Raw genomic sequence first — 15,585 nt, 5'->3', positions numbered from 1 at the left:
GGAGGAAAGGGACCTTAAAGAACAGGTGAGAATATCCTTGCAAATTGTCCAACTGCCCTCAAATTCCGTGGAGATGACAAAAGCTTGCCTCTTGGAAGGGAGTTCCCAACAAGCTATTAACCATAACAACTTTTCCTCTTTTATCTTGCTCACCTTCATTGGGCAGATTTCCCAAGACCTTTTGATGTCCCTTAAAAATATATCTATAGGCCCCAAGATGTAGATCAAGAGCTTACCTTGGAATTAACCGTACCCCGATTACAGTAGAGTTTAGCATTTGTTTTTATATTGTTGGGGTCTATCCCCAGGGCTTCTGTGTACAGTTCATATGCTAGTTTGTAATTTCCTTCCTTAAATGCTTTATTCCCATCTTCTTTCTTTGCTTTGAGTGCTTTGGCATTCTACAGAAAAAAGCACGGGGAAGATCGGTTCATACCCACAAAGCCTCAGACCACTGCACAGAGAAGCCAGAGTCTATTTTCAAGTTCTTGGCTTATGGTAGTTTAGCATCACAGAGCCCCGCCAACCCCCAATCTGGGCTATCTGTTGCTCATTTGAGCTTTCTACAGACTGGACAGGAGAAACCAAGAGTTACCAAAAAGACCTATGTTACTGGGTCTGCCTCCACTTCCCGGGGCAAGTATTACTATCTATCTTCACTGAGGGGAAAAACAAAACAAAACCTTCTTAGATATTAAAGGCATCCGACCCTATATGATCAAATTTACCTTTAGGTAGATAAAAGTAGTCCTAAAACCATTTCTAATAAAGACCAAGCATGCTTGCAAAGCAGGAGGAAAGGCTATGACATTCCCTGTGATTCTAAAACCTTCCCCTCTAGCCATCTTAAAGGTCCCAAAAGGAAGCTTTCTTTCCCAGTTAGGTCTGGTGACTAGAACTTACTCTGCAGGCAATGCAGGCTTTCTCATGGTCAGGAGCCATCCTGAGAGCCTGTACGAAAAACTGAACTGCCTTCTCAATACAATCTTCATAATAAAGGCAAAGACCTCGTACATATAGAGCATCTGCATTGGTAGAATCCATTCGTAGAATGTCACTGCAATAGTCAGAAAAGGGCACACTGAGCTGTGCTTTAGAATGTCCCCACTATTACTACCATTTGTGGCCAGTTTTTTTCCTTGACCATGTGTCTAGCATTCAAAATATCCAAAGGTAGACAGATTCCCAAGAACTGTTCCCAAACTTTCCCCAAATAAACCACCTATAATTATCTTTAACACACATCTTGTGTCTTACAATCCTCATTAAACTAGAACAGGGTTTGGCAAACTACAGCCCACAGGGCCAAATCCTTTCTGCCACTGGTTTTTGTAAATAAAACTCTATTGAAACAGCCACATCTATTGGTTCATCTATTATCTAGGGCAGCCTTTGCACTGCAATGGCAGAGTTGAGTTAGTTGCAACAGAGACCCTGTGGCCTGCAAAGGCTAAAATCTAGCCCTTTGCAGAAAGTTTGCCAACCAGTGGAGTAGAAGGAAAAGGACTACCTTAAACAAACAAACAAAAACCACAAAAAACTCACGTAACACAATCTGTTCTTTCGTATATAGCTCAAGTACCTGCTATACTACTATACTCCTGTATACCCTATGGGTTTTCAAAGCTGGTCTAATCTTTGACTTTAAGTCTTAAGAGGGTCTCATCAGCCCTAGCTGGCCTGCTCTGGGGACCATATCCTGTGGTGAAGCTGCCGGACACCATCAGACCAATGGTATCTGGCATTTTAATGCCCAACTGGCCTGACTGCATACCTAGCCACAGACTGTGCTTCTGGATAACGACCCAGCATTGCTAAACATTCTGCCTTGAGGATTTTGAAGCGATGGCAGGCAGGGGCAAATTCTAGGGCACGGTCCATGCAGAAAACAACCTGTGGGGAAGAAGAAAACAAATAAGGCTCTTCATCAGGGACTCCAGAAACATCTTCAGTTTAGTCACAGGAAACAGACTCAAAGCTCAAAGAAGTCTTTGGGTCCACTGTTAAGTAATATCAAAGTTTAAAAACATACCTAATTCATTAAATAAACGCACTGAAATGAGGAGAGCAAAGATTCCAGAGGATAATAAGGATAGTGAACATTTACTGGGTGCCTTTGTATATGAACCCATTTAATCCTCACAACAACAATTTATGAAATAGGCAATATTATAACTTTTTTTTTTGAGACAGAGTCTCGCTCTGTTGCCCAGGCTGGAGTGCAGTAGCACGATCTCGGCTCACTGCAATCTCCGCTTCCCGGGTTCACACCATTCTCCTGCCTCAGCCTCCCGAGCAGCTGGGACTACAGGCGCCCGCCACCGTGCCGAGCTGATTTTTTTTTGTATTTTTAGTAAAGACAGGGTTTCACCATGTTAACCAGGATGGTCTTGATCTCCTGACCTCGTGATCTGCCCTCCTCGGCCTCCCAAAGTGCTGGGATTACAGGCGTGAGCCATCACACCCGGCCTTAAAATAGTTATTTTAAATGGCTCTAAATAGGCTATATCAGATTACTATTCCCAGCATGCCACTATACAAACCACAAGCCAAGTAACTCTCATACACACAAAAAGGTGGGGATTAATTTACTCTTTCAGCCTCATAAAGCATCTTTTTACTAGTTTGTCCTCTGAGCTTTCAGTTTTGGTTTAGCTGCTATTTATTCCTGGGAGAGCCTTGCTGAATCACATTCACTCCAAGAATAAATGAACCAAAGGAGAAATGTGGAGTTAAAGGACACCTATCCCCTCTAAGAATCTGGCCATGGGGATCAAGAAGAGATAAACTCTGAAAACTTACAAGCAGAAAAATTCAAATTCCATCAACAGGAGACTGGTTAGATAATGTGGACATTCATATAATGGAATACTATGTAGTTCTAAAATAAAATAAAGAAGCTCTTCATGTACTAATATGGAAAGAGTTCCAAGACCTATTCAGTAATTTTTTTTAAAGGTGCAGAACTGCCAAAAAGCATACATCTTTCATGCAAGGTAAAGGCAGAAAATCCAGGATCTTTATTTTATATATGTACAACAAAACTACAGAAGAAAATAGAAGACATAAGAACAGTGGTTAGCTTAGGGGACTGAGAACTGGGCAAAGAGAGGACAAGTTTGAGGGGACACTAATCACTGAATATTTTTCATACTTTCTAACTTTTGTTTGTTTTTGTTTTTGAGATGGGGTCTTGCTCTGCTGTTCAGGCTGGAGTATTAGTGGCACAATCATGGCTCACTGCAGCCTAGACCTCCCAGGCTCCAGTGATTCTCCTGCCTCAGCCTCACGAGTAGTTTGGACTGCAGGCACATGTCACCACACTCAGCTAATTTTTAAAACTATCTGTAGAGACAGGGTCTCAATAAGTTGCCCAGGCTGGTCTCAAACGCCTGGCCTCAAGTGATCCTCCTGCCTTGGCCTCACAAAGTGCTGGGATTACAGGCATGAGCCACTGCACCGGGCAATACTACCTAGTTTTTGAACCATGAATAGCACCGATTCTAAAACTGAAATTTAAAATATGAGCAAGTCAGTAAACACTACCAGCTTACCAGCTGTTCACTGAGAAGACTTTCTGCAGTGTCACACAGCAGTGACAGGAATGCCTCTCCTTCAGTGGCACAGGTTACTGTCCTGAAAGTTTTCTTTTTTTTTTTTTTTGAGACGGAGTTTCGTTCTTGTTGCCCAGGCTGCAGTGCAATGGCATGATCTCGGCTCACTGCAACCTCTGCCTCCCGGATTCAAGCAATTTCCCTGCCTTCGCCCCCAGAGTAGCTGGGATTATAGACATGCACCACCATGCCTGGCTAATTTTTTGTATTTTTAGTAAAGATAGGATTTCTCCATGTTGGTCAGGCTGGTCTCGTACTCCCGACCTCAGGTGATCTGCCCGCCTTGGCCTCCCAAAGTGCTGGGATTACAGACATGAGCCACCACGCTCGACATGTCCTGAAAGTTCTAAGGACAATATGAAAACTTAAGCATTACACAGGTAGAGTTGGGCTAACTGTCCTGCCCCCCTCAGATGGAAAAGGAATGAGGGGGCAGGAAGAAGTCAGTCAAAATGTCAGCAGCCACACCCCGCTGCCTTCACAAGGACCCCGTTTTGTGCGGAGCTGGTCCTGCTCATCATGGGGCTCATCAGCGCCTCACTTCCCACCCCCACCTCCCCATGACTAGGGACAGCTGCAGGCAAAGAAGATCTTTTGTTTCTTCCAAGTTCATCTGTTTCCCCTGCCAGGATCATAATTCTTCATTTGTGACATCACCATGAGCTACAGTGGGGGGGGCTGGGATGTCACAAACAGAGGATTCTGTCACAAACTCAGGATTCTGGCTCCAGAGTAGGCAAGAGAGAAAAGAAACCCAAAAGACTGCCTCTCAAGACAAAGCTTTTGCCTATGTAAACCTCAGAAAACGTGACAGTAGGCAGAACTGCTTTCCAAACACACACACGCCAAACAAAACAAACTTACGAATTACACTACAGACAACTGTGGTTATTAAAACCAATGGACAGAAGAGGGATACTAATAAGTTACTGCTGGGACTGTGCAGAAGCTAATCAGATATATACATTACCAAATAAAAGACCATCAGTGAATGTGAATGATTCTTAATGTACCTGCTTATCAAACATTTACTGAGCACATGCTCCACAAAGCACTGAGCAAATTCCCACATATGAAGTGACAACTTTGTTCTTTGGACAGTAGTCACAAACTTAAGTGATGCTGAAAATCTCTCCTGATCAGTGGTTATTAACCTTTTGGGGGTTATCTACCTCCCTTTTAGAAACTCAAGTGAAAACTGTATCCAAGCACCATCTAAAGAAGAAAGGAGTTATACAGGTAAAGTATAATAACTGCGAGGTCTAGAAAGATACCTAGAACTTTTGGCCAGGCGCAGTGGCTCACGCCTGTAATCCCAGCACTTTGGGAGGCCAAGGCGGGTGGATCACCTGAGGTTGGGAGTACGAGACCAGCCTGACCAACATGGAGAAACCCCATCTCTACTAAAAAAATACAAAATTAGCCGGGCATGGTGGTGCACGCCTGTAATCCCAGCTACACGGGAGACTGAGGCAGGAGAATCGCTTGAACCTGGGAGGCAGAGGTTGCAGTGAGCCAAGATCGCGCCACTGCACTCCAGCCTGGGCAACAAGAGCGAAACTCCATCTAAAAAAAAAGAGAGAAAGAAAGGTATCTAGAACTTTTATACCTTTCTCACATTTCAGATGTCTACCCCTTTGACATGTAAATTTTCAAGAACTACTGCACAGTCTAACATCTAAAGACAGTCTAATGCCAAAAAGGAGGGGACGACAGGTTAAGCACACTATTCAAAAATGTAAAAGGGGCCTCTCCCATTTTTGTTCTTTTTTTTTTTTTTAAGAGACAAGGCTTCATTATGTTGCCCAGGCAGGAGTGCAGGGGTTTTTCCACAGGCTCAATCCCACTACTGATCAGTATGGGAGTTCTAATTTGCTTTGTTTCCAACCTGGGGCAGCTCACCCCTCTGTAAGCAACCTGGTGGTTCCCTGGTCCCAGGAGGTCACCATATTTATGCCAAACTTAATGTAGACACCCAATCAGCATCGTGCACTATAGCCCAGAACTCCTGGCCTCAAGCAATCCTACTGCCTCAGCCTCCCAAGTAGCTGGGCTATAGGCATGGCATTGCCCAGCTCCTTATTTCTGATTTAAAAGAAGTTAAAGCCAGCTCTTATTATTCAAATAAAAATGGATTATCCAGGGCCAGGTGTGGTAGCTCACACCTGTAATCCAGCACTGTGGGAGGCTGAGGCCAGAGGATCAGTTGAGCTCAGGAGTTTGAGACCAGCCTGGCCAACATGGTAAAACTCTGTCTCCACTTAAAAATAAAAAATAAAAATAATAATAAAAAAAAAAAGGCCAGGCGTGGTGGCTCACGCCTGTAATCCCAGCACTCTGGGAGCTGAGGCGGGCAGATCAGGAGGTCAGGAGTTTGAGACCAGTCTGACCAACATGGTGAAACCCTGTCTCTACTAAAAATACAAAAATTAGCTGGGCGTGGTGGCGCGTGCCTATAATCCCAGCTACTCAGGAGGTTGAGGCAGGAGAATCGCTTGAACTTGGGATGTGGAGGTTGCAGTGAGCCAAGATTACACCACTGCACTCCAGCCTGGGAGACAGAGCGAAACTCCATCTCAAAAAAAAAAAAAAAAAAAACTACAAAAATTAGCCGGGTGTGGTTGCATGCACCTGTAATCCCAAGGTGGCTGAGACAGGAGAATCACTTGAATCGCTTGAACCCGGGAGGTGGAGATTTGCAGTTGGCCACTGTGCTCCAGCCTGGGCGACAGTGAGACTAGGTCTCAAAAAAAAAAAAAGATTATCCAAACCTAATATTTAATTCCAGCTGGCTTTCCCTTTATTAAGCAGTACACCATTGGCCAGTGCTTTACATCAACAATAGAAACAAACTCAAGTGGCACACTTATTTTACCTTTCATTATAGGGCCAAATATAATTAATAAGTACCTTAGCACAAAACATTTTTAAGAGGAAAACTCAGAAGCCTAATTTAAGTAATAATTTACTATTCTAGATCTTTTGTGCCATACTACTCCTCTTAATTATCATACACACACACGAATGGGAATTTTGTGACAAAGGGCAGACGAGATTATCTCATGGTTGTACTGTACCTTCCGAAAATCTCGCTTCTCAAAATCTGTTTCTGCTATTTTCTCATATTCCATGACTGCATTAGCATTCTTGAACTACACCAGAAAATCAGACATAGGAAAGTTTTAATGAAGCTGTAGATTAAACCACCACAAAAAAATTAACAAGGCGTTGATGAATTTGAATTGAGTAAATATACCACACTGCCTCTTTTGATAGAGACAGGGTCAGACTCATACCTCCTGTTTTGAGTGGTCACTTATATGATCCAGTTCTAGGGCTCTCTGGCAACTGTGACAGGCTGCCATGGCATTCCCTAGAGAGAGGTGGCACCTGCCCTCTCACAGATGTCTCTAGAAGATTTTCTTTCAAGAAAATCAGAACCACAGACATTTCACAAACCAAACTGATGAAGATACAGTCAAGACTCCTTAACAGAAGGGCTAGACCCAAACTTCACCCTCAGTTTGAACTTCAAGTCAGGAACACAAGTATCATGCTTGATATACATAAAATAAAGGCAATGCATTGCCAGGTATTGAGTATACGTTTTGAGATTCTCACTGAAATGCATCTAGGGTAAACTGTATATACAGTCATATGCTGTGGTCAACAATGAACTGTATATATGGCAGTGCTCCTGTAAGATTATAATACCGTATTTTTACTGTACCTTTTCTGTTTACACAAATACCACTGTGTTATAGCTGCCTACAATATTCACGCTATAAAGGTTTGTAGTCCAGAAGCTACTGCCATATAGCCTAGGTGTGTGGCAGGCTACGCCACCCAGGTTTGTGTAAGTATACTTTATGGTGTCTACACAGTGACAAAATCACCTAACAAAATGTATGCCTGTCATTAAGCGACACATACTGTATATGGAGATGTAATTAAAACATGTTTTAGCTGCTACTAATTTCATCAGGGCTTGAATTTACTCAAATTCTTTTTTATTTTTATTTTTTTTGAGACAGGTTCTTGCTCTGTTGCCTAGGCTACAGTGCAGTGGTGCGATCATGGCTCAGCTTCAACCTTCTGAGCACAAGCAATCCTCCCACTTAAGCCTCCTGAGTGGCTGGGATCACAGGTGCATGGCACCAGGCCTGGCTAATTAAAAAATTTTTTTTGTGGAGACAGGGTCTCACTAAGTTCCAGACTCTTGAAGTCCCAAACTCTTAAATTCTTTAACCTCACTCAAATCAGTCCCTGAAAGTATTTGCCTATTCCCCAGCCATCTCAGAAACGCTTCAATTTTCACAGATTTTTAAAAGCTGTCAATCATATTCAAAACTCATTTTACAGATTAGGAAGCTAAGACTTAGAGACACTATGAAGCTCGCCTAAAGTCACCCAGGTGTGCTGATGGCAGAAGTGAGACCAGACCTCAGTTCTGACTTTCAAGTAGCCACTCCTCCCAAATATACCGTACTGCTTCTTTTGATAGAAACAGCATCAGACCCGTACCTCTTGTTGTGCCTGAGCATTTTTATGATCCAGTTCTAGGGCTCTCTGGAAGCTGCGACATGCTGCCATGGCATTTCCTAGAGAGAGATGGCACTTGCCCTCTCGTAGATGTCCCTAAAAGAATACCAAGGGGGAAGAAAAGCAGGACGATTGGCCAAGTGGAAAGAAATCAACAGCAGCAACAAACACCCACACGAAAAAAACACAGAGGCTGGGCGCAGTGGCTCACACCTGTAATCCCAGCACTTTGGGAGGCTGAGGCATGTGGATCACTCGAGGTCAGGAGTTCGAGACCAGCCTGGCCAACACGGTGAAACTCCATCTCTACTAAAAATACAAAAATTAGCCAGGTGTGGTGGCATATGCCTGTGGTCCCAGCTACTCTGGAGGCTGAGGCAGGAGAATTGCTTGAACCTGGCAGACTGAAGTAGCAGCGAGCTGAGATCACGCCATTGCACTCCAGCCTGGGCGACAGAGCGAGACTCCATCTCAAAAACAAAAACAAACAAACAAAACTAATACAGAATGAAAATGACTACAGCAGTTCCCAACCTGGGCAATTTGACCTCCAGGGGACATTTGGCAATGTTAGGAGACATTTTTGGTTGTTACAATTGCGCAGAGGGGATGCTACTCATACCCAGTGATTAAAAGTCAGAGATGACGCTAAACAACCCACAGTGCACAGTATAGTCCCCCACAACAAAGAATAATCTGGTCCCAAATGTCAGTAGTGTCAGGGTTGAGAAACACTGGGCTAGAAAAACTCAGCTGTAGCAACCCAGCCTTCCCCAGACAGCCTCATTACATACATACCCGGACAAAACTGTCATCCAACCTCACTGACTGTTGTGCATCTCCAAGAGCTTCCCGGAACCTTCCAAGCATCATCAAGGTGGCTGCTCGATTACCATAATAGCTGGCATTTTTAGGACACATATCTACAGGAAAGGCAGAAGAATGGTAAAACAAAGTTTAGAACAGGTTCCTGCTTTGAAAACTTAGAGGGGGCTGGGCGCAGTGGCTCATGCCCATAATCCCAACACTTTGGGAGGCCAAGAAGGGCGGACCACTTGAGGTCAGGAGTTCGAGACCAGCCTAGTCAACATGGCACAACCCCATCTGTACTAAAATACAAAAAAAAAAAAAAAAAAAAAATAGCTGGGCGAGGTGGCGGGCACCTGTAATTTCAGCTACTCAGGAGGCTGAAGCATGAGAACTGCTTGCATCTGGGAGGTGGAGGTTGCAGTGATCCAAGAGCACACCACTGCACTCCAGCCTGGGCAACAGAGGAAGACCCTGTCTCAAACAAACAAAAAACCAAAAAACTTGGAGGCCATCTCCCTCCAACCAATGTTAAGGGAATCTATCTGTAATGCTGATAAACTCTATTTTCTTCGTGGAGACAGGGTCTCACTCGGTTGCACAGACTAGAGTGCTGTGGTGCTATCTCGGCTTACTGTAACCTCTGCCTCCTGGGTTCAAGTGATTCTCGTGCCTTAGTGTGCCAAGTAGCCAAGCAGCTGGAATTACAGGCATGCGCCACCACACCTGGCTAATTTTTGTATTTTTATTTATTATTTGAGGCACAGTCTGGCTCTGTTGACCATGCTGGAGTACAGTGGCATGATCTCTGCTCACTGCATCCTCCGCCTCCTGGGCTCAAGACATCTTCCTACTTCAGCCTCCTGAGTAGCTGGGACCACAGACACACGCCACCACATCCAGCTTTTTTTGTATTTTTTGTTGAGATGGGGTTTTGTCATGTTGGCCAGGCTGGTCTTGAACTCCTGGCCTCAAGTGATCCACCTGCCTCAGTCTCCCAAAGGGCTGGGATTACAGGAGTGAGCCACTGCACCCAGCCCTGACACACTCTTCAGAACGCCACAGCCAGCACGGTGGCTCACACCTATAATCTCAGCACTTTGGGAGGCCGAGGTGGGCAGATCACTTGGGGTCAGGAGTTTGAGATCAGCCTGGCCAACATGGCAAAACGCTATCTCTGCTAAAATACAAAAAAATTAGCCGAGCATAGTGGCACACACCTATAATTCCAGCTACTCAGGTGGCTAAGGCATGAAAATCACTTGAAACTAGGAGATGAAGCTGGCAGTGAGCCGAGATTGTGCCACTACACTCCAGCCTGGGTGACAATGACACTGTCCCCAAAATAAATAAAAGTCTACATCCAAATTTCTGACTGCTTGTGCAAATGGACAGCAGCAATGATAAAATCAGTTTTAAAACAAAACAAGGTACAGCTTTAAAGCACAGTGATTATCTTTTGAGGGGAGAGGCAGCTTATTAATCTTAATGAACTGTGTTTTGTACAATGAGACATTAAAATGAAATGTGCGTGTTGAGTTTGGGTAAGCAAATTAGGTGAGAAGAATGCTGACATGGGATTAAAATATGCTGGCAAATTAAACATGGAGATAACTCAGACTTCTTTTTTGTACAAAGGCCATTTTCTGAGGTAGTAAATGAATTGGCAATGGCTGAAATGCATTTAGGTGGGTACTGTTTTGCCATAACATTGTTTCTGGAATTGCCTTTAATTTGTCAAAAGAAAAACTACCCACCCCAGTTAGAAGTTATCACATCTGGGCATGGTGGCTCATGCCTGTAATTCCAGCACTTTGGGAGGCCAAGGCAGGAGGATCGCTTGAATCCAGGAGTTTGAGACCACCCGGGGCAACACGGTAAGACCCTGTCTCTATTTTAAAAATTTAAAGAGTTAAAAAGAAAAAGAAAAAGAAAAAAGTTATCATTCATGAGATTTTTTTTTTTTTGAGATGGAGATTCGCTCTCGTTGCCCACGCTGGAGTGCAGTGGTATGATCTCAGCTCACTACAGCTTCTGCCTCCAAGGTTCAAGCAATTCTCCTGCCCCAGCCTCCCCAGTAGCTGGGATTACAAGCGCCCGCCACACCTAGCTAATTTTTGTATTTTTAGTAGAGACGGGGTTTCACCATGTTCACCAGGCTGAAAAGAAATGTGCATGTTGAGTTGGGGTAAGCAAATTAGAGAAGAACTGATCTCAGGTGATCCGACAGCCTCGGCCTCCCAAAATGCTGGGATTATAGGCGTGAGTCACCACGTCCGGCCCATTCGTGAAATCAAGCCTGAAGGAGTTCATACAGTAATAGTTATCAACCCATTAGGCAAAAGGCTACTTCTCAGAGAGAAGCTACTTTTTTTATTTTTTAATTTTTGAGATGGAGTTCTTTGGTCGTCCCCCAGGCTGGAGTGCAATGGCGCAATCTTGGCTCACTGCAACCTCCACCTTCCCGGGTTCAAGCAATTCTCCTGCCTCAGCCTCCCTAGTAGCTGGGATTACAGGCACGCGCCACCACGCCCAGCTAATTTTTGTATTTTGTAGAGATGGGATTTCACCATGTTAGCCAGGCTGGTCTCGAACTCCTGACTTTTGGTGATTCGCCCCACCTTGGCCTCCCAAAGTGCTGGGATTATAGGCGTGAGCCACTGTGTCTGGCCTATTTTTTTATCTTTTTGAGATGAAGTCTTGCTTTGTTGCCCAGGCTGGAGTGCAGTGGCACAGTCTTGGCTCACTGCAACCTCCACTTCCCAAGTTTGGGCAATTCTCCTGCCTCAGCCTCCCAAGTAGCTGGGATTACAGGTACCCACCACCAGGCCCAGTTAATTTTTGTATTTTTAGTAGAGACAGGGTTTCATCATGTTGGTCAGACTGGTCTCAAACTCCTGATCTAAAGTGATCTGCCTGCTTCGGCCTCCCAAAGTGCTGGGATTACAGGCGTGAGCCACCACGACTGGCAGCTACTTTTAATATTTGGCAAGTAAATGTTTTCTAGCATAAGTATCAAGTCTTTCTCACCTATGGCTTTTGTATAATAATTATAAGCTTCATTGTAATCTTTCTTGGCATAGTATGCATTTCCTTGTTCCTTGAAAGTCTCTGCTTCCCTGAAAATGAAAGAGAAAAAGAATTATGTTACTGTACAAAGGGAATAACCTCTGTAATCTTATAGGAGCAATCTTTGGTCTAGAGCCCGCAGCACATTGAGCTGAAAGTTAGTGTGATACTTGAAGGAATTTATAGATTTGTTCAATAGGCCAATGGACCAAAAGGAGGTGCCAATGAAAGAATCCAAGTTCTTCAGATGCTCCTTTTTGTCAGTTAGATACATTCAAACTAAATCAAGAAAACCCCTCTTACGTTCTTGCCTCACCTCACTATTTCTGCCTATAGTCATCCTCCCGCAGGACAGACAAATTTAGACATTCCCTCAGGGCAAGGAATTTTTCTTTCTCCTTCCACAGTGTCACAACTGCTGCCTCTTTTGCAAACTTACAGGAAAAAGGTTACTCCATTCAGGGGTAACTTATTTCTCAATGTGAAATAGGTCATATCCTCAAGAGTTTTAATAATTTCATCTCCTGAAAAGTGGCTCATGCATTTGTCACTGAAAGAAGAAGCAGAGCAAAGGCAGGTGGCAAAAGAGTTAAAAGCATAGCATGTTGGTGTTTAAGACAGGAACAGAGTTGAGTGACAGCAGGGACTAAGACCATCGATGACAGGGATATATGAGGTATAGGCTGCCAGTGCCATACTATAAGGAACACCCATCTACTGGTGTTCCCTCCTCCCATCACATCTATGTGGGTGCTTGCTGCCCCCTTTGCACTCCCTCCAGTACCTTATATATTCAACAACTGGGTTATAGCAGAATTTTTTCCCTACCTCTAAGATCTATTTTTTGAAACTATGCCATTAGACAAAGTACACTTTCCTAAAGGAACAATGTTATATAATTGGGGAATTAGATTCCTGAGCAAGTACCTAGAATCAAATCAGACATGACCAACAATGTTTTAACCTCTATCAAGATACTCAAAATCACTCCACTCTCAAGTGATAAAGATAATTCTTTACTGAAATGATTACTGCAACATTAACTAAGTACCTGATCATTTTTGTTATGATCCTGTTTCAACGGGAAAGAAAGCATCTTTCTTGACGTGGGGGCAAAAGTCCTAGTTCTTAAACCCTGGCGATGGTATAGCAATTTACAGCTTGAGTCTATGGTTATCTGCATTAGGGAGATTTGTGATTTACTTATGTATTTTAAACTACAAACTAGCAAAGCCGCCCTCCTTTTATCGAGGTGATCCTCCCTCTCCATTCTTCTCCATCACTGTCCTGGCAAGCCCTACTAATATGAAAAGGCTGCTAGAAGAAAGGAGAAGGAAAATGGGAATGACCTATAAATGCTGACAGATTTGAAATGTGATGGATATAAATCTGCTTGAGTAACTGTTTATACCAACTATCATGATGCTGAAAAGAGGCCATCTGCTATTAAAAATCTTCAAGAAAGATCCCCCAATTCCAAGATTTAAAGGACCAACTGAAATCCTACTACACAGTATACACCACCCTGTAACTCTAAATTAAGCAAAGTGCTTATAAAAACTCTGAGGAGCCTATCCTTTAACAGCAGACATGCTAAGGGATTCGAACAAAGGACTTGCTTAAACTGGATTTCGATTAGTCAAACTGCTGTGAAGAAATGGAGTAGCAAATTCCAAAATAAGACATTAGGCCCAAACTCTAGCAGAGATCTAGCCTCTTCTTCAGTTGGCTAGTGGCTAAGAATATGCAAATCTCTGAGGAAAACCAAGACATCTAGGTACCTGGGGAGACACTGTCAGCAGTATAAAGCCTGTTAATCAAAAGTGAAATAATGTACAGGGCTGCTGAAAGGTGCCCCTAGCCTCCTCTTTCCTGAAACACTACCCCCTGTGGAGGTCGGGGAGTTCAGGACTGGCTTCTAGAAAAAATGCAAAGGATTATTTTGGTGGATGGTTACTAATAATTACTGAGGCCAGGTACTTTCCATACATCATCTTCTATAGAACAGAGTCTGGTGAACATCATTATTCCCATTTTTCAAAGGAGGAAATAAGGCCTGGGGGTTAAGTAACTTGCCTGAGGTCAGGTCAGGACGTTACCCACATTTGTCAGAATACAAAGCTTGTGCACTTTCTACTATGCCAAGCTTTCTCTCTAATGCTTGCCTCCACTTACTGCTAACTATTTTGAAAATCAATCTGTACTACGAGGAATAAGACATGGACAATATATGTAAGACATAGACAATATGTATAAATTTGTTTAAACTAAGACCCCCGGCATATAATATTTAACCCCAGAACCAAAATCGGTATTTAAATAAGCTAAACGACATTCCTAACAATTAGTCAAAGAGGAAGCAGGGCTCCTTTCTCTTTAAGATGCAAGACCTAGTGAACTGGACTTTGCCTCCCCAAAGAAATGCATTTCATTTTAGTAAATGGTGAGTAGATTCCATTCTAGAGCAAACAAAGCAAGTAATGTAGAGTCAGCCCACAGCAAAAAGAACAAGAAGAATTGTGTTGTGACAAGTTGCCATGTTTTTAACCTCACACTGCACAGCATCAGGCCAGAATTAGCTATTCCCACACAACTGCCTCATGAAAAGGACTTATTTTCATAGAAACGTGGCTGATTAACAGCTGCCTAAACAATGGGCACTTAGTGCTTTTAGACTGAACGCTGATTTTTTGCCTCCAGGTCCAATGCCCAAAGTGGACTGGAGTCCCTCCTTCATTTTGAACCTCCCGACCAAATACACAACAAGCTTTAATCGATGGGCCTGACCCTGTGAGACCAGTCGAGGAAAGAGTGGATCTTTGGAATCCAGCATGGCAGCAGCAAGAACTGAACAAGGCTGCATCAGGAACAATTCCAGGGTAAAATCCATTCAAGTCCTGCCCTGGAAGTCTGAGAAAGGGCTGAAGCTTGTTCAAGTTGCCTTTACAGCAAAGGGACTGAAGGATGAGATGTCAAAGGCGTGGGACTGGAAAAGAAGAACAGCAGGTTAACACTGGAATTGAGGGCAGTCTGGTGGTGGCATCTGTCACTCACTCACTGCCAGGGTCAATTCATCTGATAAGCAAGTGAGGTTATAACATGTACCTACTGAAACACACCAGTACTGAGAAAAGAAGAATTAGGATTAACTGGCTTCACCTAGACCAATTAAAAAAAAAAAAAAAAAGGATTCCCAATGCACTAAACTACAGATTATTTTCTGTGGCTATAAAATTAAATTCAGATTAAACTCTTCAATATAATACCACAGCAAAATATAGATTTGGCCATAACTGATCTGATGGTACTATTAACAACTACAATATATTTGTAGTGTTGTTTCAGATTTTCAAAGCATTTCCAATGAAGATTTTGAATTTTGTTGTTGTTGTTGTTTTTTGTTTGTTTTTTTTTTTGAGACGGAGTCTCGCTCTGTCGCCCAGGCTGGAGTGCAGTGGCCGGATCTCAGCTCACTACAAGCTCCGCCTCCCGGGTTCACGCCATTCTCCTGCCTCAGCCTCCCGAGTAGCTGGGACTACAGGCGCCCGCCACC

The 15,585-nt window shown here is 43.5% G+C and overlaps 1 protein-coding gene across 2 annotated transcripts in view; it reads right to left on the bottom strand.

The window, feature by feature from the left end:
• Positions 1 to 15,585, bottom strand: part of DNAJC7 (DnaJ (Hsp40) homolog, subfamily C, member 7) — a 54,042-nt gene that overhangs the window by 11,408 nt on the left and 27,049 nt on the right. The window contains exons 2-8 of one of the 2 annotated variants that reach the window (XM_011998828.1): positions 11,994 to 12,082; positions 8,955 to 9,079; positions 8,139 to 8,252; positions 6,692 to 6,766; positions 1,775 to 1,893; positions 904 to 1,057; positions 237 to 401 (exon numbers count right to left, since the gene is read on the bottom strand). In XM_011998828.1, the coding sequence (XP_011854218.1) occupies positions 237 to 401; positions 904 to 1,057; positions 1,775 to 1,893; positions 6,692 to 6,766; positions 8,139 to 8,252; positions 8,955 to 9,079; positions 11,994 to 12,082 (841 nt within the window). The remainder of the gene's footprint in view (positions 1 to 236; positions 402 to 903; positions 1,058 to 1,774; positions 1,894 to 6,691; positions 6,767 to 8,138; positions 8,253 to 8,954; positions 9,080 to 11,993; positions 12,083 to 15,585) is intronic. The other variant, XM_011998829.1, reaches the window with a different exon arrangement.

This window comes from Mandrillus leucophaeus, unplaced genomic scaffold (assembly GCF_000951045.1).
Source record: "Mandrillus leucophaeus isolate KB7577 unplaced genomic scaffold, Mleu.le_1.0 Scaffold58, whole genome shotgun sequence".
Taxonomy (NCBI): domain Eukaryota; kingdom Metazoa; phylum Chordata; class Mammalia; order Primates; family Cercopithecidae; genus Mandrillus; species Mandrillus leucophaeus.
This window is presented reverse-complemented; position numbering and strand designations above follow the sequence as displayed.